At 43.8% G+C, this 27,773-nt stretch overlaps 1 protein-coding gene across 3 annotated transcripts in view; it reads right to left on the reverse strand.

The window, feature by feature from the left end:
* The window catches only part of LOC117365368 (solute carrier family 22 member 6-A-like), a 130,275-nt gene that overhangs the window by 28,489 nt on the left and 74,013 nt on the right, over nucleotides 1-27,773 (reverse strand). For 2 of the 3 annotated variants that reach the window (XM_033955735.1, XM_033955733.1), the window contains exons 8-10: nucleotides 16,270-16,378; nucleotides 13,202-13,402; nucleotides 11,097-11,626 (exon numbers count right to left, since the gene is read on the reverse strand). In XM_033955735.1, the coding sequence (XP_033811626.1) occupies nucleotides 11,560-11,626; nucleotides 13,202-13,402; nucleotides 16,270-16,378 (377 nt within the window). In that variant the 3' untranslated portion in view covers nucleotides 11,097-11,559. Of the gene's footprint in view, nucleotides 1-11,096; nucleotides 11,627-13,201; nucleotides 13,403-16,269; nucleotides 16,379-27,773 lie in introns of those variants that run through there. The other variant, XM_033955734.1, reaches the window with a different exon arrangement.

Here is a 27,773-nt window from a genome sequence, read left to right on the forward strand (position 1 = left end):
TCCAGAAAGACTTAACTACCGGACACCCCCAAAAGGCGTGAAAAAAGGACTTCGGGGAAGCGGCACATTTCTCACAAAGATCCGAGTCAGCCAAACCAGAATGAAACAGTTGGACCCTCGTGAAGTACGCCCTATGGAGCACCCGAAACTGGCACTCCCTAAGGTCAGCGGAAACAGAAAGAGTCGGGATCCGACGAATAAGGACGCCCACATCCAAATCGGTCGGGAGAAGGCCCAAGTCCGGGGCCCAACGAGCGCACAAGAGGGCCCAAGAGCGAGGCGGGGACAGCAAGCAAAGCGCCTTATGGAGCGCCGAAACAGAAAGCCCTCCTTCATCAAAACCAGCAAAAAAGGAGCGAAGCCTAACACCCAAACCAAGCCGCAGGCCCTCCGTCCTCAAGGAACGAATATAATGGTCCAATTGCATATAGGCAAAAAAATCCGTGTCACAAATCCCGTGCCGAAGCAAAAATGCCGGCCAAGAAAGGAGAGTCCCATCCCCGGTCAGTACATGTTCCAAAATAGTCAAACCAAGCTGGGCCCATACTATTTATAAATTTAATTCATTTTCGATCCCATTCTTCCCAATGAGCTCAGAACAGGTTACAGGTTAACATGCACAGCATATAGTCAACTGGGTTATAATTTGCCCTAGTTACTAGGGGCAGAATATGAAATGTGAAAGAGACTGCTAGGCATTGGTGGGTTTTAACAGACACTCTAGGGCAGGGCCTCTGAGCACGCGTGGATGTTGATTGGTGATGTCACATGCGTGTGTGCGATGTCATCACATCGACATCTGCACTTGCTCAGATGCCCTGTAGATGCAGCCTTGTGCTTGCATGCCTTCCAAAACCCAAACAAACTTCCGGGTTTTGGAAATCCCTCCGTCACTGGGCTGGGGGAACACAGTTTGTGATACACTGCTCTAGAGCTAGGCTGAGATGTTTGGAATGAGACTCATAGCTCAGGACAGGAAGGAACCATGGGCAAAAAGGATGGTTCTTACCACTGGCTCTGACAGCCCACAAGGACTGTGGGGTACAATGATAATGATGATGCATTTTGTGCATCATCCTGGGTAATTCTCTTCATAAAGGTGGTTAATAAATCATAACAAATAAATAAATCATTGTCATCCTTTAGCAGTCTCTCTTTCTCTCAAACTCTCACCAAATCTTCTTTCAAATCCCTGCTACCCCATCTTTCTCTTAATTGACCATGCTGCTCAGTTTTCCTAGAAGTGTTGCTAGGTAATTAAACAATGTAAAACTCCTCAAAAAACTTTGCCACAGATACTTAAAAGATCCAAAAAATAAGATCTCCCCTCGACTGGCTCCATGTTATACCATCGTCTGTTTCCATCTGTGGGTTCCTGATGAAGGGACATTAATTTCCCAAAACCGGGCTTGGTTGAACCCGGCATCTTGTACACAGCTAGTACCAACATGACTGTTTGAAGATAAGTCGGCTGTGGCCGTTTGTTAAATATTTTCTGGGGGAGTTGGCTGGGGAGGGTTCTCAGAGTGTTTTTTTGTTATTTTTTCACACTGAGTGTTATCATTACCTTATTATGGTTTGGCACTTATTAATTATTTTGATTTCTGCACACGTGAGGCCACCGATGATGGTGTGCAGGCAGAGGTGTTGCACCTTTAATGTGAAGCGCTGGAGTTTTTCTCCCCTCGCTGATCCTCCACACTGAGGTTGCCTCTATCACTAACATTACGGATTATTTAGTATTGTTATTCAATTCAGGTGTGTCTTATTTGCACTCTACACTCTCAGAACCGCTAGGTAATTCAAGCACATGGACCCTGTGGCACTCTTACCTTCACTACCATCTTTCTTGTTCTCCAAGGAGTGCCACAGGTCTTTAGCTTTAATTCAAAGCTGATGAAGACATCTGCCCCATCCCCTTTGCTATTCTTTGAGGTTTATACCTCTACCCAATCCCCTGAATGCTGGTTAAACAAATGTTACCTGAAGACCACCAAAATGCAATGAAATATATTTATTTATTACCAAAAAATACTCCACAAGTTGAATATGTAAAAAATAAATATAAAGTGCAACAAGTGCTAGTAAAGTGCCCAGATCACCAACCGAAAACTGTTGTAAAGTACCATTACAAGTACTAGCGCCGGTTGTGTACAGGGACCATCATAGCACTCGGATGTCCCTTGCACCGCCCTCAACAACACTTTAATAACCTTTGAATACTATATTCACATTAGCGTGTTAAATGGAATACTTATCTTGAGTTGTTGTAAGTTCATAAATGATATATTTATTTATTTCATTTTCTATCCTGTCCGCGAAGAGCTCAGAATGGGTTACAGCGAGAGATTAGAGAAACTGGCCCTCTTCTCCCTTGAAAAGAGGAGACTGAGAGGGGACATGATCGAAACATTCAAGATAATGAAGGGAATAGACTTAGTAGATAAAGACAGGTTGTTCACCCTCTCCAAAGTAGGGATATTACGTTATAATTACTGCCCACGTTCTTTACACCATTAAAATATTACAAATACTTCCCAATGTTCATTTTTCTAATATTTATTCTCCACCAATAATATATATCCCTCTCTGGCTTAGAGAGATATACATTATAAAGAACTATTGATTGGGGGGAGGTGGAAGTTAGCTCACGTGATTAAAACAGCTCTGTAATAATAATTACTTAATGAAGACTAAGACACAGAAAATATGTAAGCAAACAGAAAATTTATTTGAGAGCACTGAAAACCAAGCAGGTAGGCAGTTGTTACAAATGGGCCCTTTTGAGCTAAGATTTAACAGACATACACAGGCAAAATTTCTCTAAGTTCAAAGTTATGTGGGTTGAAAAGTCATATGTGGGTTGAAAAAGTACTTTGAAGGCCGAGCAGAGGCCGCATGACCTAGAGAAGCCACATGGTGATCCAGGGAGAAGAAATTGTAGCTTGATCCAGGCTGATTCCAGAGGGAGAGTGTGTGTGTCCCTGTGTCCATCTTTACCCTACTGAGCTTCATTTTTATAAGGCTGAGACCTGTTCTAAAAATAGAATCTTAGGTCTTTGGTGGAAATGATTGAATTACAATGGCTTGATAGGCTGTCCCAATAAAGTGGTTTAAAATGGAGTGATGAGCATCTATTGTTTTTGCTTATTGCAGTAGCCCAGAGATGAATTTGGTGTGAAAAGGACTCTTGTTTGATCCTGCAGACTAGAGATGACTTTGGTGGAAAGGCTTCTGTTTGATCTACATCCTGTTAAAGTTCTGTTTAGCTCTGGTCCATGGGCTAGATCAGTGATTCCCAACCCTGTCCTGGAGGAACACCAGGCCAATCGGGTTTTCAGGCTAGCCCTAATGAATATGCATGAGAGAGATTTGCATATGATGGAAGTGATAGGCATGCAAATTTGCTTCATGCATATTCATTAGGGCTAGCCTGAAAACCCAATTGGCCTGGTGTTCCTCCAGGACAGGGTTGGGAACCACTGGGCTAGATTCACAAAGTAAACCGATCGTGTACCGATCAGTTTGTGAATCCTTAGCGAGCAGATTTCCCTCCGGCCCGATTCACAAACCTATCCTGTAATCTGCTTCAAATCCGTGCATGCAAATGAGGGGAAACGCATGCAAAGTAGGCAGGGATGCGATTCACTAAACTTTTCTTCTGACACACCAACTGGCTGGCCGATCAAGAACAAGCGACTGGTGAAGACCAGTCGCTTGTGTATAAAAACTCCACTCCTCTCTGCCTAGACCTGCTCTCTGCCTGCTACGACTCTCTCTGCCTCCCACGACTCTCCTACTCTGTGCCTGCCCTGACTCTCCTGCTCTCTGCCACCCTTCCCCACAATGTGAGCCCATGGTTTTAAAGTGGGAATGCATTGCAGGGAAAGGCGGCAGAGAGCAAGAGAATAAAAAATTGCCACCCCCTACGTAAAAGTTGGGAGCAGGAGGGGTGGTCAGTCCCGCCTGCTCCATAGGCCTGATCCCCCCACTGGCCCACCACACTCCTGTCCGGCCCACTTGTGGTTGGACCAGCCGGCTGGACCAATGCCCCTCCCTGTACCTTTAAAAATGTTGGGAGCAGGAGGGGTGCCCAGTCCCTCCTGCTCCTTAGGTCTCCAGTAATCTTCGGGAGCAGGAGGAAGCGCAAAGTCCTCCTGCTCCTGTTGCTTTACCAGTCCAACACAATAGCGGCCTTAGGCCATGCCCCGGTGCATCATGTGATGCACAGGGAGGGGCCTAAGGATCTGATTGGCTGAGGCAACTCAGGCTCTTCCTTTGGGAGAGGCCTGGAGCGCCTCAGCCAATCAGGGACTTCCTTAGAGAGGAGTCAAAGGAAGTCCCTGATTGCCTCCCTAAGGAAGTCCCTGATTGGCTGAGGCGCCCCAGGCCTAAGGGAGGAGCCTGAGGTGCCTCAGCTAATTGGGTCCTTAGGCCCCTCCCCATGCATCACATGATGCACAGGGGCATGGCCTAAGGCTGCTATTGCGTCGGACCAGCAGAGCAATAGAAGCAGGAGGACTTTGCGCTTTCTTCTGCTCCCGAAGATTACTGGAGGCCTAAGGAACAGGAGGGACTGGGCACACCTCCTGCTCCCAACATTTTTAAAGGTACGGGGAGGGGGGTTGGTCCATCCGGCCCGACCATGGGTTGGCCAGTCAAGGATGCGGTGGGCCGGTCAGGAGTGGGACCCTCACATCAGGTTGATTTTTTGGTTTGGGGAGAGGGGAAGGGCACTTGTCGGGAGAGAGAGGGGGGCTTAATTTTTTTTTTTAAACGGGCTGATATTTTGCCTCTTCACCCCCTTTGCCCTCTCCTACCCACACTGGTGCTGTGGTGTAAACAAAACAAACAAACAAAAAAGACTTTTCCTTTCTCTGTTAAATCCTAGCTCATGTTCGCGGTCTAACACCAACTCTGGCAGGATACACATTTCAAATCTGACATGTAATCACCGAAACAGAAAATAAAGTGATTTTTTTCTACCTTTTGCTGTCTGGTCATTATTCAAATCATGTTGGTCCCGGCTCTGGTTGTTTCCGCTTGCTAGGGACTCCTTTCTTCTTTCTCCGTGCTAACCAGTAGTAAGGTGTCACATGATCAAACTTCTTCATGTGACACCTTACTACCGACGTCTGCATTGGCTACAGAATAACACGGGGACAAATTTTTCCCCATTCCCGCAGGAACTCAATTTCCCCAAGGAAGATGGGATGCACACATGATGGCAGAATATCGTTGGAATCTTATGCGGGATTGTCCTGGCAGATCCCACTCTCGGAAGTCTTGCAAAAGGAGCTTCTTGTGTGTCGAATAACTGGAACGTTTGTATCGTAATTTTGTGCTTTTGGTATGAAATAAGTAGCTTTTCACGTTGTTCACTTTTCTTTTAATTTTTAATATGTTTCCTTTATGCTTAAAAGATATTAAACACGACAATAAAATACCCTGATTTTTCAATGGACGCTCACAGTGAAGAGTGGTATATGACACATGTTCTGTATCTCAAAAGCTAGAGCTGTTAGGAGAAAACTGGTGCCATTTTTGGAATCAGCAGGTCAAATATACCCAGAAACAGGTCTAACATTTGAGGCACCAAAATGAGTGTTGGCCAGTGTAATGTATTCAGGGCCAAATCAAATTGAAAATAAATATTCAGTACAGCCCTAGCTCAGAGCTAATGGCATTCAAATTATATGTGCACTTTCAGACTGAAAGTAAGGGGAAGGAGTGTGCTTAGTGCACGCAAACAAGAGTTTTGTGGTAAGCGTAGGGTTGCCAGATTTTCCAATCGGAAAATCCGGCCCACCCAACCCCACCCTGTAACACCCTAATCCCACTGCCCTAGCCCTGCCTCCCGCTGCCTGCTCTTGTCGGGCAGCGAGGAAGTCTGCGCATGGGCGGAAGCCACGCGATGATGTCACAAACTGGGTTGCCAGTTGTCTCTGAGAAAGTGCCACACTCCAATAGCTATTCTCTGATGGTTTCCAGGGACCCTGTGATCCCAAAAAACTTATTGGTCACACAGTTCTTAAAAGTGACACCCCCAAACCACAGGCAAAATTCCTAGCATCATCCAGTGGCTCACTTACACAGGCCACTGATCAGCCATAGAACAACCAAACAAAACAGTTTATTAGGAAAAACAATTTATTTATTTGTTTATTTATTTATTTATCCAATTTTTTTTATACCATTCTCCAAGGGGAGCTCAGAATTATTTATTCTGGTACTCAAGCATTTTTCCCTGGCTGTCCCAGCGGGCTCACAATTTATCTAATGTACCTGGGGCAATGGGGGGATTAAGTGACTTGTCCAGGGTCACAAGGAGCTGCGTGGGTTTGAAACTGCAAAGAACAGGAAAAAAGAAATCCCCAGAGGCTACAGCAAGAGTCCATTCACAGCATGAACAGTGTTAGGGTTGCCAGCACCATTCCCTCCCCCACAACGATGCACCGATGCTCCTACTCCCCAACTCTCCCCCCCCCCACACACACACACACTGCCATCTTCCCCCAAATCCACTGCTGTCACCATTGCTACTAGCCTAATGTAAGGTGTTCTTCTGTAGGCCTTCACTCCATCAACACTGTGTCCAACACCCCCCATCCCCGATGACTTCTTATCTGGAGGGATGGGATGTACAGTGCTGTAACATAAGCCTGGAACCATAGTAAGTCAGATAAACATGCCAATCTCCAAATGTCAACAATCTCCTACCATAATTATTTGGTATTCCAAGTTCTGTTGATCCTGGTCCATAGGATACCGGTCAGAAATAGAACAGGGTCCTAATACAGGTCTGGTCACCTGTACTGATTTATCATTACAAGAAGATTCTAAGGCCCAGATTCTCAAAACTATGCAGTCGCTAAACCGGTTCCAGCCGGTTTAACGTTCATGCATTTTAGCAGCAGATTCTCAAAATGGATTACCATGGTCTTTTCCAAGCTTCCTAGCAGTCTCCAATCCTACCATGCAAATGGGCTCATCAATATTTAAATGAGCACTGTGGTCAATTCTTCATCATCGCCGAAAATGATTCTCTAAGCGCGGCGTCGGCTTTTGATGAGCAAAAATCAGTGACTAGTCTGGGGGTGCTGGTACTGTGCCAGCACTGTGAAAAGCACATCTCTGGCCTGTGTTTTGAGTGTGGATAATGAAACAAAATAAAAATTACATGATTCACATAAATTGTAGTCTTTTTTGAGGGGTGGGGGTGGACAAAAGCACACTTCTTGAGTGTCTGTATTAAAGGTGTGTCTTATGTGTTTCTGGCTCTGGTTAATGATAAAATCTACCAAATAAACAAAAATAAAGGAGAACTCCTTATGTATAGAAGAGAAGACTTTCAACCAAAGAGGTGCTCAGAACCTTGAATAAAGGTGATGAAAAACACTAACTGGGGAAGAACCCCTATAAGTGTTTCAATGCTCTATCATTGCATCTTCTCCATTGGAAGAAAGAATGGCGAAACGCGTTAGAGCCTGCTGGAGTGAGCCTGCTTCCTAACCACCCATGCAAGCTAAGTTTCAGCACATTATTAGAAATACGCTTTGCTTATATTATATATATATTTTTGACACCAGTTAAGTTTTTGCACAAGTTTTTCCATGGATTTCTTTCTTCCAATGGAGAAGATGCAATGATAGAGCATTGAAACACTTAAAGGGGGTTCTTCCCCAGTTAGTGTTTTTCATCACCTTTGTTCAAGTTTCTGAGCACCTCTCTGGTTGAAAGTCTTCTCTTCTATACATAAGGAGTTCTCCTTTATTTTTGTTTATTTGTTTGGTCCTATCCTTTGGGAGACTACTTGCTATACTATTGACCCAGTATATTTGATTGGTAATGATAAAATCTGACATTAAAAAAAAAAAATTCAAATGGAACGGGTAATAGCTATATAGCAGGGTAATTTTAAGAAATTTAGGGATGTTTGGGAGCCATTAACAAAATATTGTACAGAATGAATATTATTTTTTCCCTTTGTTCATACACGCCAGGGTGGGGAGGGAATATTTTATGATTTCTTATGCTTAAGAACAATTGTTGGGTATAAGGGAGGGTGATATTTAATGTGAGTTAGAATTTGATGGTATATTAAGTGATGTTAAAGTAGAAAATGATTGTATCTTATGTTAAACTTGTTGAAAGTTTTTTAAAATGAATAAAGATTTTAAAAAATTACAAGATTTACAATAAATTATAGTAGTTTTGGGGGAGAAAAGGCATGTCTTGTGTGCGCTTGTTGAAAGCCGACATCGCATCTCCCCTCCCTTCCCTTCATCCAATAGCTCTGACACGCCTTATATCCACCTATACCAGGGGTCTGCAACCTTTAAGACATAAAGAGCCACTTGGACCCGTTTTCGAAAAGAAAAAAAACTTGGAGCCGCAAAACCATTATAAAACAAATCTAACACTGCATATATTGTTTCTTATCTTAATGCTATATACAGGATCATGCAGTTAGCTGTCAATCTGAAGAAAAAAAGGACTTTTTCACTTAACAATGTAAAATATATTTTTGCACATTAATAGCTAATTAAAATATTTAATTTAGCTTGTTAATGGGAGTCCTGTGGGCCAGGGGGCGTCCCCGTGGGAGTCCCGTGGACCAGGGGGGGAACCCGCGGGATCCCCGCGATCCCCGTTCCCGTGCAGACCTCTATCACACGTCATCCTCCGAGCCTCCCATTCTTCAGGAGCGCACCGCAGCCACTGAAAGACTCTGGCCCACGTGACACACTACCGGAGCCGCGGCAAAGGTGAAAAAGAGCCGCATGCGGCTCTGGAGCCGCGGGTTGCCGACCCCCGACCTATACCATCCATCGGCGCAGCTATATGATGTTGTGGTTTATTCTGCGCATGTGCCAATCACTATCACCATTAACTCATCTCATGTAAATTTAGTGAACCTTCGCTACCCTCCACCAACCTTATTTGCATGCAGGGTTTTTTGAGAATAATTTGCCTTTTTGAAATTGCTGCCGCAAAGTTTTGAGAATCTAGCCCTTGGCGATTCTCAGCCAGCTTACTAAGGCTGGTATTGTGGGATCAGTTATAACCCAGGACTCTGGCTCCCTGACCAACAACACCAGAGATGCCAAGTTACCAAGTTCCAGGCTGGAGACTTTTTTGGCTAGTCCTGATTTTGAACTGAAATCCCAGAGCAATGTGGGGTTTGTAGTGCCTGATCCTGTTCTTTATAATCAGTGTTGCAAGTCCCAGAATGTACCAGAATGGGATTGTCAGAGATCCAGGACTGGGCTATATGTTCCCTCCTAGAACAGGGAAACTGCCTGTCACAAATGTTCACAATATCACAACTTTCTGTAGGCAACTAAGGACCCTGAAGTCCAAATCCCCTTAGGAATTAACCCCCTCAGTCCTGACTGAAACAAAAGAGAGCCTCCCCTCTCCCAACTGCCAGGCACTACAGGATGCTGCAGGAATTAGGATAGAACCACCAAAAAAAACCACTCAAAACGAGGAGAATACTGGCAATTGTCTAGAAATCAAGTCTCACCTTACCCGAAAAAGAAGGAATTAGAATGCCACCTGCATGGCAGGTTTAATAAAGGAGTTCTCACTGTGGAAAACAAAGGCCCCAGAGCAAACCATGGAAACACAGCATGCACATAGATCCTCATTTCACAACATGGATTGAAATATGAAATTTCAGAATATTCACATTTCATTACATTAAGGTATATTGGCTTACAGCTTTATTTCTGGGAAACTTTTCAGATTTTAGGTTACTTTTCAAGAAACACAATACAACTGAGATTACTAGAGTTTTGGGAACAAAAATTCGGACTCATGGCCTCGTCCTCAGGCCTGCCCCATTCTGCTTAAGTCACGCCCCATTCCGCCCCCTCAACCTGGTCATTTGTCGGGAGGGCATCTGCGCTTGCGCTGGTGTGACGCAATGACATCGCACGCATGCATGTGATGACACCACGCTTCATCCACGCACGCACAGATGCTGTCCCAATGTCGCTACTATCTGGAAAGCTTTTCAAAACCCAGACAAAGTATCAGGTTTTGAAAAGTAGTCCAGTCCCCCAGACATGTCCTCGAAAAGGAGGACATGTCCTGGAAAATCCGGACGTCTGGTAACCTTAAAAACAACAGATTTCCTGCACTAAAATAATCAATTGTACGAAAAGACATTTTCATCCCTAGAATGTTCTAGTATTATAAACCCTTCTTTTGGCATTTTTCTTTCCTTCGCTTAGGGCAGTGTCCCGCAAACGTTCTCGAGCCATGGCACACTAAAGGTAGTGGCTCGAGGGGTGACAGGTCAAAAGCGCGCGATGACAAAGGCACACCGACAACCCAGCGCAGACAACTGAGCGCAAGGTGGAAGTGCGCCGAAGAAAAACAGTATTTTAAAGGGCTCCAACAGAGGGTGTGGGGGGGAACCCCCCACTTTACTTAACAGAGATCACGCCGGCGTTGTGGGGGGTTTGGGGGTTGTAACCCCACACATTATACTGAAAACTTAACTTTTTCCCTCTTTTTTAGGGAAAAAGTGAAGTTTTCAGTAAATGAGGAGGGTTACAACCCTCCAAACCCCCCATAACGCTGGCGCAATCTCTGTTAAGTAAAGTGGGGGGGTTCCCCACCAACACCCCCCGTCGGAGCCGCTTCCGCCTTGCGCTCAGTTGTCTGCACTGGGTTGTCGGCGCGCCTTTGTCAGCGCGCGCTTTTGTCTATGAACCGGCTCGAGGCGCCTGGAAGTGCACAGATATCGCCGTGATAACATCATGCACATGTGTGACATCATTATGTCGATATCCGAATGTGTGTGTAGGCCTCCAAGAGGGCCCTGAGACGCCAGTGGGGGTTGCCAGAGAGAAGGAAAGGTTCTGTCGCCCACTGATTGCCTACAGGACGTGCCTTTCGCCACGAGAGGCACATCCTGTAGGCCATGGGTGTCAAAGTCCTTCCTCAAGGGCCACAATCCAGTCGGATTTTCAGGATTTCCCCAATGAATATGCATGAGATTTATTTGCATGCACTGCTTTCATTGTATGTTAATAGATCTCATGCATATTCATTGGGGAAATCCTGAAAACCCAACTGGATGCGGCCCTCGAGGAGGGACTTTGACACCCCTGCTGTAGGCAGTCAGCTGGTGCCGGCGCCTCTCCTCCTCCCCAGTGTACCGCGGCACACCTGAAATCTCAGGAGGCACACAGTTTGAGATATTCTGGCTTAGGGGTTGGTTGAATATTCTTTCCTTCTCTGGAAGCAAAAAAAAAAAAAAAGTGTTGTAGTTTTTCCAGGGGAGAGGTAGTAGCAGTTTTCCCAGAGCAAATTAGGTCTTTCTGGTGATCCAGGATCCATTACATTGCTGGCATCTTCAGTCTGAGCAATCTAACCAGGAATAAAAAAAAGTCTTTGAAAAGTTTTTCTAGAAAATTCCACTGCTACATTCCCTCCTGTGCTCTGATGATGTAGCGACTGGAAGTTCTTGTGAATTACAGTATGGTGTAAATTTTTAGAGGAAAAATGTGAATGAGAAAAACATCTGTTAAGCGATTCTTCCATCTATCCAGTGGTCTTTACAATCTCCAGGAGAGAGTGTATCTGGAGATTTTCTTCTCTTGGTTCTTTCCTGTTTTCATTAAAAATCAATGAGAAAAATATAAAAGCGAGTGAGAAATTAGTATAGTCTCTCCTCTCCCCTGTCGATTTACCAGATATAAATCCTATGGTCCTGATTGGCTCAAAATCACCATTTTGAGCCACTCAGGGCCTTAGGCCCCTCTTACTGCATCCCAAGATACACTGGGAGGGTGAAGGCCCATCATTCTGAACAGGCTGTCCTATAGGCAGGAGGGAGTGGGCTTCCATCCTGCTGATTTGTCAGGAGGATATGTGGGGGTCCAGGGTTGCTGGGGGATATTAGGGGGGTCCAGGAATATCGGGGGGGGGGGGGGGAGGATGTCAGGGGGAGGGGTGTAGGGCTTGGTGGCTCTTTTTGGAGAGGATCAGTGGGTGTGAGGAAACAGGCTGAGGTTATGTCAAAGAATAAAAGTTTTGTTGCACCTTTTCAAGTGCTCATGTCTGTATGCTGTTTGGGTGAGTGTTTGCAGAGATTCAGGAAAGCCCGGACTGGACTCTTATCACAGCTGCTCTCCAGGTTTCAGAGATGTACCACCCATTTGGGCAACAGCAGATGGGCAGCGTTGGAGGCGGAGGATCTCATTTGATGCGACAACAATGGCAACATTGAATTTATACTGCGCAGAAGAAAAGCCCGGCAATCTACTTCTGTATTCTGCCATGAAAACTTGATGATGTTCACCAAGTCGCTAGGACTCAAACACGAGTCGATAGCACTTAACATCAATTATTGATATAATTGGCACAAATCTGGAGTTGTGTGTGCAACTGACTATGTGTGATCCTGCAGAGAACTGCACCTATATTCTCTTGCATGTAACCGAAAAGAGAAAGTGGCCATGAGAGGATCATAATCAGGACATGGGCATTATCAAAAGTTACATGCAGTGTTATACAATTGAGGGGATGCACACCCAACTTGTGTAGCAGGATTTCCAGCTGGTTTCAACAGGCATAAGTCCTGGAGCCTTATTTTATGAGGGGCACCATCGCGACACCATAAGTCACAAAAATCTTATAAAGTAATATGGTGGATCCTGGAGCTAGTTTGGTTACTGAATGGCTCTGGTGAGTATCCAGCAAACTGAAGGTGGTATGTTGATGTATGATTGAAATTTGTTCTCAACGATTGAAATATGTTATTGGAAATTTAATGTGTTATAAATAAATAAAGCTGCGGCCAATATTGTGCCAAAAATCATAAATTTGTTGAATTATTTGGTGTGAGTTAGGATTAAGGTTATGGCTGATGTCTGAGTCCCAATGTTATAAGCTTTCAATACCACACAGTCTTTCCAAAAGAGTGCACACTTTAATGACTTTGCTCCCATTGTAACAGTGAAAGACCTCCCCCCCCCCAAAAAAAAAAAAAAAAGATCATTCACAGAGATGACACGGAAGACGACACAGCACAAAATGTTTTTGGCTACCCATGCTTTGTGCCACATAGTTTGTGACTCACACACAGGCCATCCATCCCATAGATAACTGCAGGTCTTCTTTTACAATAATGGTACAGAGACCACAATAGGAGAATCGTTTAAATCCATATTAAGATACTGACCTCTCCACCTCCTCCAGTGTCTCTGGCAAGTGCTTATTGAGGGTTTCTGGGAGGAACCAGCCTAAGATGCCTGATATGACAGGCGCACTACCATAGATAATTAAGGGCAGAGAATGGAAGTAGTCCGAGGTCATCTGGACGACTGGTGCCACAATACCGCCAAAACGAGCCATAGTGTTGCAAAAGCCCATTCCGGTCTGCCTTTGAGGGGAAGTAAGAGGAGCCTCAATTAATCAGCTAGCTGCAGTAAGGCCCAGGCAAAAGGCAGGTCTCCTTTATATACAGTTGCAGGGTGAGAGCTTGAGAAGAAGGTAGGTATCCCAGCACAACACAGGAGGACAGCCTAAGCAGTTCTCTTTACACAGCAGACAGGATCACAAGCTCACAGGCTAAGCAGATCTCCTTTACATACCACACAGTGCAGTGGCCTAAGAATCTGGGAAACTGGGCGATTCCCACTGTAGCTCCTCGTGACCCTGGGCAAGTCATTTTACCCTCCATTGCCTCAGGTACAAAAAATTTATAATATGAATCTACTAGGGATTGAAAAAGGACCGGCATATATGTAAGCTGATTTAGTTGTACCACAGAAAAGCAATACACTTCTCCCTCGGTATTCGGGGATAGGGGCAGAGCTGGACAGTGAAATGAGAAAAACCGCGAATAACTTCTCATCCGGCTCTGACCCACCCCCGCCTCCTTCCCGCCTTCCCCCCTGGCATCCCGGCCTTACCTTGTGGTCTAATAGGCTTTCGGGACAGGAGCGATCTTCCTACACTCCTGCCCCGTGCAGATCGCCAATAGGAAATGACTGCCGCGAGTTCCCGTAGTCTCTCGAGACTACGACGGGAGCTCACGGCAGCCATTTCCTATTGGCAATCTACACGGGGCAGGAGCGTAGGAAGATCGCTCCTGCCCCGAAAGCCCGCTAGACCACCAGGTAAGGCCGGGATGCTGGCAGGAAGGCTGGAGGGAGGCAGGAACGTGGTAAAATATGAGGTTCCCCCCCCAAAAAAAAGAAATCACAAATATGTGAAACTGCGAGTGTCGAAACCGCAAATGGGGAGGGGGAAATGTATATCAAATCTATGACTCTTTACTCTTTAACTTAAGTAGGTCACCTTTACATTGCACAGAGGACCACAGCCTGAGCAGTTTCTCTTACACAGCACATACATTCAGGCCCTGATTCTGTATAGGACGCCCAGGAGAGGTGTCTTATACAGAATCGGTCCTACACTAAACCCCGATTCTGTAACTGGCGTCCATGGTACAGACGTCAGTTAGAGAATCGGGTTAAATTAGACGCGGCCGCTATACTTATGGCAGCAAGGGATCTCCCTGCTGCAATAAGTATAGCGGCCGCGGTTGCGGCCGCCTATCCCATCGCTGACAGAAGGATGCCCAATCCTCCTGCCGGAACCCCCCTGGAACCCCCCTCCCCCCCAAACTGGTAATCGCGGGCAGGAGGATGCCCAATCCTCCTGTCGGAAAGCCCGATGACCCCCCCAAAACTGACCTCCCTCCCCCAACTAACCTTTACATGTTGGTCGGCTGGACGGGTCTTGCTGCCGTCCAGCCGACGGGCCCGCCTCGTGGAAATGAGACGGGCCCGCCCCTTCCCGGCCCATCCCTGCTAAATCTAAGGCCTGATTGGCCCAGGCTCTAGAAGCCTGGACCAATCAGGCCTTAGGCATAGCGGGTCCGCCCATCCCCACGAGGCGTGCCCATCGGCTGGACGGCAGCAAGACGCAGTATTCGAGGTGAGGGTGTACCATGGCCTGGTACAGCAGCATAGTAACCTTCTCCAATCTGTTCGTGATCCCCTTCTTAATCATTCCTAGCATTCTGGTCGCCCTTTTTGCCACCGCCGCACATTGCGCGAACAGCTTTATCAACTTGTTGACCAGTACTCCCAAGTCCCTTCCTGGGGGGTCTCTCCGAGTACTGCACCGGACATCCTATTCGTGTATAAGATTTTAATTAAGGATATTGCATATCTGATCCTACAACTTCTTTGCTTGGACCACCATCAGAAACATTTGCCCCTGTTTGATGTTGAATGTACAACTAATAAAACATGGCAAACAAAACCACAAATATAAATACACGGAAACAGAGTGGGATTGTCCTAATCAGAATGATGCGCACAAATAAAGTGTCCTTCAACTCATCTAATGGTTCAAATGCCTTTAGTCATCCAAAAGCTCATTAATTCATCCAATGATTCGACATGTACATGTTTCGGCCAAACCGGCCTGCCTTAGGAGTCTTGAGAGTCTTCAGCAAGTGTATCAGATAACGTAATGCATAAATATGCAGACACACTAATGGCGGCTGCTGAATCAAAACTTGTGGAACAGTGCTTAAAGCCGGATCACCTACCGAACATTTTGGAGCTACAGAACGTTCGGTAGGTGATCCGGCTTTAAGCACTGTTCCACAAGTTTTGATTCAGCAGCCGCCATTAGTGTGTCTGCATATTTATGCATTACGTTATCTGATACACTTGCTGAAGACTCTCGAGACTCCTAAGGCAGGCCGGTTTGGCCGAAACATGTACCTTGGCCTCTACAGGCATTCATGGTTTCCCTTCCTACCTCATTGAAGGGAAGCTGAGGACATAGCAGTCCTCAAGCCCATCCCAGAACCTGAGAGCTTGATGTGAAAGAGGAAAGGACCCAGCTACCCATCCTTAGCCCCCTTAAAAGAAACAAACAATCCGAGAAAGAAGGTTTTTGGTGGGGAGGGAAGGGGGGTTACACAGAAGAAGGATTTTTAGACTCAAGAGACTACCTGAACCCCTGAAGGCTCTCTACCCAAACCAGGCTTGTCACATCTACCATTTGCTAGAGACTGAGAAATATAACTCAAGCGTCTGGACCAATCTGGAAGGATGAAGGAATGATCTCCTTTACACAACCCACAGGATCATAGCCTAAGGTCTCCTTTATACTGTACACAGTATTACAGCTTTAGTAGGAGAAGTGTTTCTTACACGGGATCACAGCCTATGCAGGTCTCCCTTTAACTATACATAGGATCACAGTGTGAAGAAGAGCTCATACCTGATAACAGTGGGGTACAATTCCCCAGTGTAGAGGTAGGCACAGCTGAATGATGCAGAAAGACACCCTTTCCCTATCACAGCCATCACTGTTCGTAACACCTGTAGTTCTGAGGAAAGACAGGAAAACAGATTAAGAGAGGGTGCAGATTTACAATATTAAAACCCATTTAAAGCAAACATATTGTTACTGTACTGATTTGCATAGGCTTCACTCCTAGCTACTTGCCTTGAGGGTTGTGTTCAATTCTGGTCTGTATCTCCAAAAAGATATAGTGGAACTAGAAAAGGTTCAAAGAAGAGTAGCCAAAATGATTAAGGGAATGTAACTCCTCTCATTTGAGGAAAGGCTAAAGAGGTTAGTTCTCTTTACCTTGGAAAAGAGATGACTGACAGGAAATATGACTGAGGTCTACCAAATCCTGAGTGGTGTAGAATGGGTAAAAATGAATCAATTTTTTACTCTTTCAAAAAGCAGATTGACTCGGAGACACTCCATGAAGTTAAATGTAAATACTTTTAAAATAAATAGGAAGAAATATGTTTTCACTTAACAAATCGTGAAGATCTGGAAGCCATTGTTAGTAAATGAGGTAGCAGTGGTTAGCATGTATGAGTGGTTTCAAAAAAGGTTTGGACCAGTGACGTACCCAGCATATGTGACACCCGGGGCCCATCATTTTTGACCCCCCCCCCACACACACACACACATCTATATGAAAAATATGATTTTTAGTAACAATACACATATCGCACAACAAGAGTGTACCTACGAAAAGGCAGCATCTTAAACACTGCAGTGAGCACTAGAACACCAACACATACATTGTAAAACTAAACAAGCCAGATCCTGCACAGTCAATTGATCCTGTACAGTTGATGCTATCAGAAAGCCATGTCCCTTTCATACACACAGACAGATACACCCTCGCCCAATATGGAATAATCACAAACTGAAAATAGAAATGTGTAGACAAAAGTTAAACTGAACCTCCAGGAAACCAGACTCTGCATACAATGCAACACTACAACACCACAAAAACAGTAATACATGTCTTCTAATACTGTGCAAAATATAAAGACAGTAGATGTAAATTTGAAAAAACTGATACATAACAATCACCACTTTACAAATTAACAAATAAAAATAAAACAAATAATGAGAAATAAGAAAATACCATTTTATTGGACTAATCCCCGTAAGCTCGGTCCCCATCCCCGCAAACCACCTGATTCCATCCACATAAGCCTTGAATTGTTATATATTGAACTTATTATATTAAAGTATAAAAAGAAACAATATTCTGTACAATTGTCAATTTATAAATCAGCGTTTTCTCCCCACTCTCTCTTCCCCATTTCCCTTCAGCGTCCTCAGGCCACTCTCTCTCCACTTTCCTTCAGCTCACGCACATAAAAACAAGCAAGTAATTTTATATCATTTTCATTCTATTCATTCATAGAAATTAAAGTCTAAATAATGCCAGTCACATAACAAAACATGATTTTACAAAAATAATTCCCTGCACAGTCAAGCCTGCAAGGATTACTAGATGTCTTTCAGCAGCTCCCCTCCCTACCTCCCCCTTACCTTCGTGGCCAAGTCAAAATGATCTACCAACAATAAAATTTTAAAAACACAAAGCACACTGTACACAGAGAAAATGTTAATTATCATTTATATTCCGCAGGTTTTCAGAGGTCAAGGCAGATGACTTTATGCAATGTCACCTCAGTAACAACTATACAAAAATAGACAAATATACCCCCTCCCTTTTTACTAAACCGCAATAGTGGTTTTTAGCGCAGGGAGCTGCATTGAATGCCCCACGCTGCTCTCAACGCTCATAGGCTCCCTGCGCTAAAAACCACTATTGCGGTTTAGTAAAAGGGGGCCATAGTGCAAAATATAGACAGCATATATAAATTCTCAAAACGGACACATTTTGATCACTAAATTGAAAATAAAACCATTTTTCCTACCTTTGTTTGGTAATTTCATCAGTCTCTGGTTGCACTTTATTCTTCTGACTGTGCATCCAATATTTCTTCCCTTCTTTCAGCCTCCTGTATGCTTCCTCTCCTCAAGACCACTTCAATAGGTCAGAGTCAGCAGCAACGATTACTACAGGCTGCCTGCCTTTAACTCAGAAGCTTCTCCTCTGCTACTGTCACAACTTCCTGTTTCTACCGGGGCAGGATGTGACAGAGGAGAGGCTTCTGGGTTAGCGGCAGGCAGCCTACAGGAATTGCTACCACTGACTCTGACCCATTGAAGCTGGAAAGTGAAGAGAGGGAGGTGCAGGAGCCTATCCTGTTCTCCCGATGCCAGCAAGAGAGAGTTAGCTTCTTGAATATTGAGGTCAATAAATCAAAATCATTTTGTTGTACCTTTATTTAGAGAAATCTTTTTAGACTCTATTTGTAAATCTATTTTCTCTATTCAGGGACCTGAATTATGGAATTCTCTTCTAAATCATCTTAGATTTCAGACTTCACTGAATCTATTTTTAAAAAATCTTAAATCATTTTTATTTGCAGATGCTTATTCTTAAGTATTATTATTATATAGGTAACCTTTAGCTCACCAGTTGGAGCACTGAGACCTTTCCTTTTGTGTTATCCCACCTTCTTTCCTACCACATATTGTAGTTCTTCCGTCTTCCATTTATGTCTCTGTTTTGTTATATTTTTATTTCAGATTCTAAATTTATATTGTAAGCCATTTAGATATTATTTGATTTGCAAGATATCAAATTAAAATAAACTTGGAAACTTGGGTAAACTTGAATTGGAAGAAAAGATGCTGCATGCAAGTTGACCAGGACAAGAGAAGGAGGATTGTAGGACATGAAGAGGAGGAAAGGAAAGGAGAGATACTTCATAGGGGCAGAGAGGGAACATGTTACATATGAGATAGAGAGGAGGGAGAGATACTACAAGGAGAGGGGCAAGAGAGGAAGAAATGTTGGGGAATAGGGGTGCATGGGGAGAGAGGAAGAAATGTTAAAAATTATGGTGGAAGGGAGAGATGTTTGACTCAGAGCACAAGAAAGAGGTAAAGAGATGGTGGATAGTGGGAGATAGGTAGAGAAGTTGGACATGGCAGAGAAAAGGAGAGAATGCTACTTGAGGGAAGGGAGAAGAGAGATGTTGGACCAAGGGTGCAAGGTAGGGAATGGAGAAGAGCGATGTTAAACATGTGGGTGAATGAGAGGGCAGGAGAAATACACAACAGGTGGAGAGGGGAGAAAGAAAGAGATGGATGCAGGAGCAGAAGGGAGTGATGGGTAGGGTACGGCAGAGCAAATTTTGAGTCTGCCTACTTTGGGCTCAAGCCCGCCCAAAATTGGCTATCTGGCAATGCCACTGAAGGAGGTTGGGATGCCAGACATGCTGGATAAAAGGGGAGACGGGGAGGGGTACAGACATGCTTAACGTGACCATTTATTTTTTTTTCATCAAAATGGGACATCAATTAATTTCAGTCCTGCCCCAAATCCCGCACTAGCCCCACCCCAGCCCCACCCCCACCCCCAATTCCTTCCATTAATTTTTCATATACACACAATATCTTATTAATTCATAATGTTAACCACAATTTAAAAAAAAAAAAAAACAAAGCACACTGTACACAGAGAAAACGTTAATTATCATTTACGAGTTTCAGGTTTTTTCCAAAGATGTCAAGGCAGATGACTTTAAAATATGCAATGTCACCTTAGTAACTATAGAAAAATAGACAAATATAGTGCACAATATAGACAGCAGATATAAATTCTCAAAACTGACACATTTTGATCACTAAATTGAAAATAAAATCATTTTTCCTACCTTTGTTGTTTGGTGATTTCATGAGTCTCTGGTTGCACTTCATTCTGACTGTGCATCTAATATTTCTTTCTCATCCAACATTTCTTTCACAATCCAGCCCCATCCTCTTTGGGTCCAGGTCTCTCTCTCTTTTCCCTCTTTTCCCTCTGTTACCCTTCCCAGTTCTCCTTTGTACCTTTGTTCCAGGTCTCCCTCTCTCTCCCTCCTCTGTTATGATCTTGCATCTCTCTGTTCTTCCTCAGGGTCTCTCCCCCTCTGTCTCAACCTCCCATAGTCCTGCATCTGCCTCCTCTCTTTCCCCTTTGGTCCAGGCCTTTCTTTTCTTCTTTTGGGGGGGAGGAGGAGTCAGTCATGTGACTTTCTAGAGCCTCATCTATTGGCTTCAGAATTTACATACTACAGCCTGGTAAAATTATAGGCTCCAACCCCTCTTCTTCCTGTTTAACACTTTTAATGTAATGCTCTCATAGAGACCAGCACTGCAGCCTTCTCATCGGTGTTTATGTATATCCTGCATTCCCCCTTCTTCCACATACCTCCACTTTATTTCTCCTTATGAAAAAAGCAGACAAGTTGGAATACATACAAAAAAATCATGTTTTATAGAACTTGGTAAGAAAATAATTTTTAAACTTCTTCCATTTTTTTCTCTTCACTGTACCGTACTCCTCACACAGAAAGAACAAAATTTGCTTTTTTAATACAGAAAGAAAAAAAGCTGTTTTTACAGACAGAAAATGGAAGTAGATCACATTTTTTAAAACAGTTTTCCAATGTCAGATTTCATCTACTCCAGCTGAACAGCGCCTGAACCATAACCCTGTTTGCAGGAGAGATAAAATATCTTCTCAAAAATACAGTTTTAGAAGCGTTATCTCAATTTCTGGATTATTTTCTCCAACCTTTTGTGGGACAGTCCAGGTCTTACATTAAGGACACTTCTGATTTTCTATGCAAACTGGAAAGTATTGGTCATCTCCCTTCGGAGTTACACTTAGTAACCTTAGATGTGCTATCTCTTTACACCAGTATACCCCAGACTGAGGCTTTATAGATAGTAGAGTGCACTTTAAATAAACGTGACCCTTCCATCAGAGTTTCTACTATATTTTTAATGAACCTAGAAACTTTGGTTCTCACAAAAAATTATTTTTGATTTGATCAAGATTTTTTCCAACAAAATCAGGGGGTCGCTATGGGGACTACGGCTGCCCCCAATATAGCTAATTTGTTCATGTCGCACTTTAAGAACAGTTTTTGTACTCTCATGCTTTTTTTGAACATATTATCTGTTGGTTGCGGTTCATAGATGACATCTTTTTTATTTGGACTTCTACTGAAGAACAACTCATAACTTTTGTCACCTGGATTAACTCTTTAACCACAAGTCTGAAGTTTACCCATACTAGCCACAAACAACACATTGTTTTTTTAGATACTGTGGTCTTGGTCCAAGGGGGTAATCTCTCTACTAAGGTTCATCATAAAAATACAGAGCGAAACAACCTTCTGTCATATTCGAGTTATCACCCTTTAAGTCTAAAAGCGGCTATTCCTATAGGCCAATTCTTACGGGCCAGAAGTGTACTACCAATGCAGATTTTAAAGCAGAAGCCAATATCTTGTGGGATAAATTTCTCAAAAGGGGTTACCCCACATCTGTGATTCGTAAAGCTCATTTACGAGCTAGTCATGCTAATCGAGATCTTCTGCTTACCCAGACAAGAAAAGAAACATCTCTCAATCAAATCTGTGTTATTTCTCATTCCACTCAATCTGCAGCTGTAGCTTGGAGTATACGAAAACATTGTCATGTTCTTCAATTACACCCAGTATTCAAGGACAATCCTTGTATTGCATTCACAAGGGGCAAGAACCTGTCGGAACATCTGGTTTCCTCTGATTTTTGTATGAAACCTCATTCTTTTGGGGTCAGAGGCTTCCATTCCCCCTGGGGTCATTGCATTATGTATGATATTTCTCATCAAGGAGATTCATGGATTCATCCCATTTCTAAGTAGACCTACTATCTTAAGTCCATTACATCTTGTGATTCCACCCATATGGTTTATGTGATATCTTGCCTTTGTGGCCTCATTTATGTAGGCTGCACTATTAGGGCAGTGAAAGTTAGGCTTATTGAGCACCGGAGCTGTCTAAATGCAGGTAAACAAACAGCTCCTATGGTGTCTCATAATTTGAAACATCAACATTCCTTTGCTCAACTGAAATGGGGTGTTTTAGAGCAACTTTCCAGTACTTTTAGTGGGGATAAAAGTGCTTACCTGCTACAAAGAGAAAACTTTTGAATTTTTCATCTAAAAGCATTTTCCCCTTATGGACTAAATGAAAACGTAGATAAGTGCTTTACATAATGCATATATATTTTCATATTATTTTTATTTTGTGGATAGTTTTTTATCATTTTTTCATTCATTCATTTTTTCAATTACTTCACGGGATACACGTCATTACGTCTCTGTGCGTTGCTGTGGGCGTGGTCATTGGTTGTTTTAAAAGAATTCTCCCAGCACACCGTTATGTTAAGAGTTTCAGCGTGATTGTACCGCTGTGCATGGAGTGGGGCTTACTGGATTATGACATTGTGTTTTTCGCCCCTGGACCAGAGAATCTACTGTATTTTCCATTTCTCCCTCCTGACGAAGATATCGAAACAGGGCCTGTCGAGTGGAGATACAGTGTCCACATGAATTTGTGCACATGAAACGGAGACTCCAGCTGCTCTAGCTAAGTAGTTCAATTGACTCTTATAAATGTTCCGTCTTGTTCGTTCTTTTTACATACTCTTTACCTTGAATGGAGATCTAATACCGACATGAATTGGAATACATGAACTGACAATTTAGCTAATCCAGCTGGGTAAATTATCTATTCATCTATTTATCTATTTATTCATCAAACCGGAAACACAATACGGTATTTTGATATGGACTTTGATATGAATTGTTGATATGCATTGTTGTTTTTCATGATTTTTGGTAATTCGGGGATGTTATTTTCATCTAGTTTTTCATCATTGTTTTTGGGGTTTTTTTTAAACACTTTTATTTTTCTTTGTTCCCACACTGGATCCACGTTTGCACTTTATACTTATTCATCAAGGTTAAGTTTATATACATGAGGGTATTATGATGTATGGGGCAGGATTTATTTAGACTTGTGTCTAAGTGCTAGTCACTCATGGGCCCAGGGCCTTTGGTTACTCGTAGGGATAATTGAGCCCGTACTGAAACCCCTTTATCTAATCACTGAGTTTATTTAATGATTGAGCCTGAAGTGCAACTATCATTCCAGTGTTGGTTTACCAAAGAAAAGAGTTTACCAATTATTTTGTACTTAACTTAATCTTTACAAGAATTCTGGAACAGAAGCTGCTTTCTTATGTGGCAATTTTCCCCTGCCTCTGTTGTTCAAGATAAGGAACATACAGCACACAGCACAGGTGTTACAACACAGCACAGATGAGACCAGTGCTTGTTGCTTGGAAAGAAGATCATAATACTGGTGCTTAGCTGGGAGACAGAGACAGGCCTGCAGGTGTAAAGCAGTCAGCAATGATTCCTGTTTTCAGCAATGATTCCTGTTTTTCCTATAGTCTCTGACCAGAGGTGAAAACAATGGACAGCAGGCCAGACCAGGCATGAGGCCTATGCACTGTATGCACAGAATGCAAAACTTGGACAAGGTTGTCCTTCTGACAGTTGCCACCGCAGATGGAGTAACAGCCTTTTTGGAACATCAGATAATGCAGATAAAGACAGAACTACAGTTGTCCTGGTCCAAGGAACCACAAAAGGATGAGTTGACCTACACGTATGCAAAACCACAGCACCTAGAGGACAGAGAGGGGGACGTTCTTGGAATTGGGCAGAGGTCATGCATATATAACTTCTGAAAAAAGCCCCAAGCAGAAGGGTGTCATAGGCAGATAATTTTAGGTGTTTTTCTGGTGGTTTTTTGACATATGTAAGTGGAAACTGCTTTAAGGACATAAGCAGATGTTAATGGCTATTACGTCAATTAGGGATATAGCCAATTATATGCATCTATAACCACTGAATTAAATTTGGTAATGATGCTAACAAATCAGATTAGCAACTGATTACTTGTGATAATGCTAATAATCAATCAGAAACTTTCCAATAGATTGGAATGCATGGCTGATAATATATCAGTCCATGTAAGATGAGAAAGAGACACAGATAGGGTATTTTTCCGCATACCTGCAGGGTGTGGAACTTTATCTGATCTGTGACACTTCTGAATGCTGGTAATCTGTTCTTCTTTTTCCATGCTGCTTCTTATTTTATAATAAATCTGTACTTTTATGCAACAGCATTCCTGGTGTGGCCCGAGTCAGTTTTTATGGAAAGGGTTTAGCAGCCTCCCTTTTCCAATACTTAGTAGTATCTGGATAAGTGCTTTTGAATATCTACCCCTCCATCCTTTGTACATTTAAATCTTACCAAGTTTGAGGCTTCCAGTTGAAATATTTGTGACTTCTCTGCCTAAATCAGCATTGATTGCTAAACTATATGACACCCTTTCAGAATTGTATTGGTTAGATGCTCAATTGATTGTACCTCTAAAGTATTTTAGACATTCTTTATTAGATCTTTTAGACCAGGGGTGCCCAAAACGTCGATCGCGATCTACCGGTCGATCGCAAAGGCAACGCCGGTAGCTCGCAGAGCCAATGTTCTCCCTAGCATTCCCCCGGTCGCTGTCTCACCTTTAAAATAGTGGAATTATGGCAGCCTGCAGAGCGAACGTAGCAGACTGCCGTCAGCCTCTGTAGCACGTTCCCTCTGCCGCTGTCCTGCCCCCAATGTCAGAGGAGGTGCGGGACCACGGCAGAGGGAACGTACTACAAAAGCCGACGGCAGCATGCTACGTTCGCTCTGCAGGCTGCCGTAATGAACTTTCAACTGTGGTAGGCCCAGAGGGAAGAACGGAGGTGAGGGATCTAGTCTAAGGGAAGCAGCTCGATGATCCAGTCTGAGGAAAGCAGCGGAGATAAGGTCTTGCACGTCGGGGTAAAATTGTGCCCATTGCGAGGGCCCCGGTGGGAGGGAGATTGCCTTAGAGATGCTGGATCGGGGAGGGGGTGAGAGAAAAGAGACAAAAGAATGAGGAGGGGTGGGAAAGCAGTCTTGAACCAAAAGGGAGTGGGAAGACATGGCAGATAAGGCAGATCCTGGACTACTAGAGGGGTTAGAGAGGTTGAAATACTCTGAACCGAGGAGAGAGAGATGCCAGGCCCTGGGGAGGGGGAAGACAAAGAGAGTGAGAGAGGCAAAGACCTGGACCAAAGGTAAAAGGACTCAAAATGTTAGAAGGAAGAGAGAGAGAGAGGGAGAAACCTGAAACTAAGGGGAGGCAGAAGAGAGAGGGGTATATAAGAACATAAGAAATGCCCCTGTCAGGTCAGACCGGAGGTCCATTGTGCCCAGCAGTCCGCTCACGCGTCGGCTCCTCAGGTCCAGGACCTGATAGTGCTCATACCCTAAAACTGTCATACGCTTTTCGCTTATGACCTGTAGAGTAACCTTCTAACTATACCCTGTAATCCCCTTCGCTTCCAGGAAGTCATCCAGCCCCATTTTGAAACCCAGTATTGTACTCTGTCCTATTACCTCATTTGGAAGCGTGTTCCAGGTGTCCACCACCCTCTGAGTGAAGAAAAACTTCCTTGCATTCGTTTTGAATCTGTCCCCTCTCAGTTTTTCTGAATGACCTCTTGTTTTTGTTGTCCCCGCTAGTCTGAAGAATCTGTCCCTCTCCACCTTCTCTATGCCTTTCATGATTTTATACGTCTGTATCATGTCTCCTCTCAGTCTCCGCTTTTCCAGGGTAAAGAGCCCCAGTTTGTCTAACCTTTCGGAATATGAAAGGTTCTCCATTCCCCTTATCATCCTGGTTGCTCTCCTCTGGACCCTCTCAAGCATTGCCATGTCTTTCTTAAGGTACGGTGACCAGTATTGGACACAGTACTCCAGATGTGGTCGCACCATTGCTCGATACAATGGCAGGATAACTTCCTTCGTTCTTGTAGTGATACCTTTTTTGATAATGCCCAGCATTCTGTTTGCTTTTTTTGAGGCCGCTGCTCATTGCGCCGCTGGCTTCATTGTTGTATCCACCAATACCCCCAGGTCTTTTTCTAGGGTGCCTTTCCCCAGCACCCTTCCTCCCATCGTATAGCTGTACATGGGGTTCCCTTTCCCCATGTGCAAGACCTTACATTTCTCCACATTGAAGCTCATCTGCCATCTTTTTGCCCATTCACACAGTTTGTTCAGGTCGCTCTGTAATTCTTTGCATTCCTCAACAGTTTCTACTCTGTTGGAGAGTTTTGTATCATCCGCGAACTTGATAACTTCACACTTCGTGCCCGTTTCCAGATCGTTAATGAATACATTGAACAGCAGCGGACCCAGCACAGACCCCTGTGGGACACCACTCGTGACCCCTTTCCAGTCAGAGTAGTGTCCTTTTACTACTACCCTCTGCTTCCTATCCGCCAGCCAATTTTGGATCCATCTGTGGATGTCCCCTTCCACCCCGTGGTTCCACAGTTTCTTCAGCAGGCGCTCATGGGGTACCTTGTCAAAGGCTTTTTGGAAATCCAGATATACAATGCCAATGGGGTTACCTTGGTCCAAATGTTTGCTTATCCCCTCAAAGAAATGCAGTAGATTCGTTTGGCACGATCGTCCTTTACAGAAACCATGCTGGTTTGTTCTCATCAGGTTGTTTTTTTCTATGTGCTCATTGATACCTTCCCTGATCAATGATTCGACCATCTTCCCCGGAACTGAGGTCAAGCTCACCGGTCTATAGTTCCCCGGGTCGCCTCTCGATCCTTTTTTGAAGATTGGTGTAACATTTGCTATCCTCCAGTCTTCAGGGATTATCCCTGTTCTCAAGGATAGGTTGCAAATATGCCTGAGTAACTCCGCTATTTCGTCTCTGAGCTCTTTCAGTATTCTCAGGTGGATCCCATCTGGGCCAGGAGATTTGTCAATTTTTAATCTATCTATCTGCCTGAGAACGTCTTCGTTGGACAATGGGAGGTGCAGACAGAAGAGACAGAAGGGGAGAGACCCTGAAGAAGAACGGAGAGATGCAAGATCAGAACAGAGGAGGGAGACATGTTGCCAATAGGTGTAGAGGAGAGAGAAAGAAAAGCTGGACTTCTGGAAGGACAAAGAGAGATGTTGGTTGGAGATTGGAGCGAGGTCTGGAGGACAGAAGAGGTGCACTCGGTATATATAAATAAATATGGGGGTATTTTACTAAGGCGCGCTAGCTGATTTAGCACGCACTAAATGCTAACGCGTCCATATAATGGGCGCACGCTAAATCGGCTAGCGCACCATAGTAAAAGAGGGGGGTATATGTTTAGTATTTTTATTGTTGGTAGATCATTTTGACTTGGTCATTTTAAAAGTAGCTCGCAAGCCAAAAAGGTGTGGGCATCCCTGTTTTAGACTATGTTAAGGTAGCTCGAATTAAACATTCAACTTCAAGGGTTTCATATCCAAAGATTTTATATAATTTGTATTATTCATATTATTCATATTGTTGTTATATAATTATAAATGTTGTAATATTCTTTATTTTTGTATATTTTAAAAATGTAATAAA

This window comes from Geotrypetes seraphini, chromosome 8 (assembly GCF_902459505.1).
Source record: "Geotrypetes seraphini chromosome 8, aGeoSer1.1, whole genome shotgun sequence".
Lineage (NCBI taxonomy): Eukaryota > Metazoa > Chordata > Amphibia > Gymnophiona > Dermophiidae > Geotrypetes > Geotrypetes seraphini.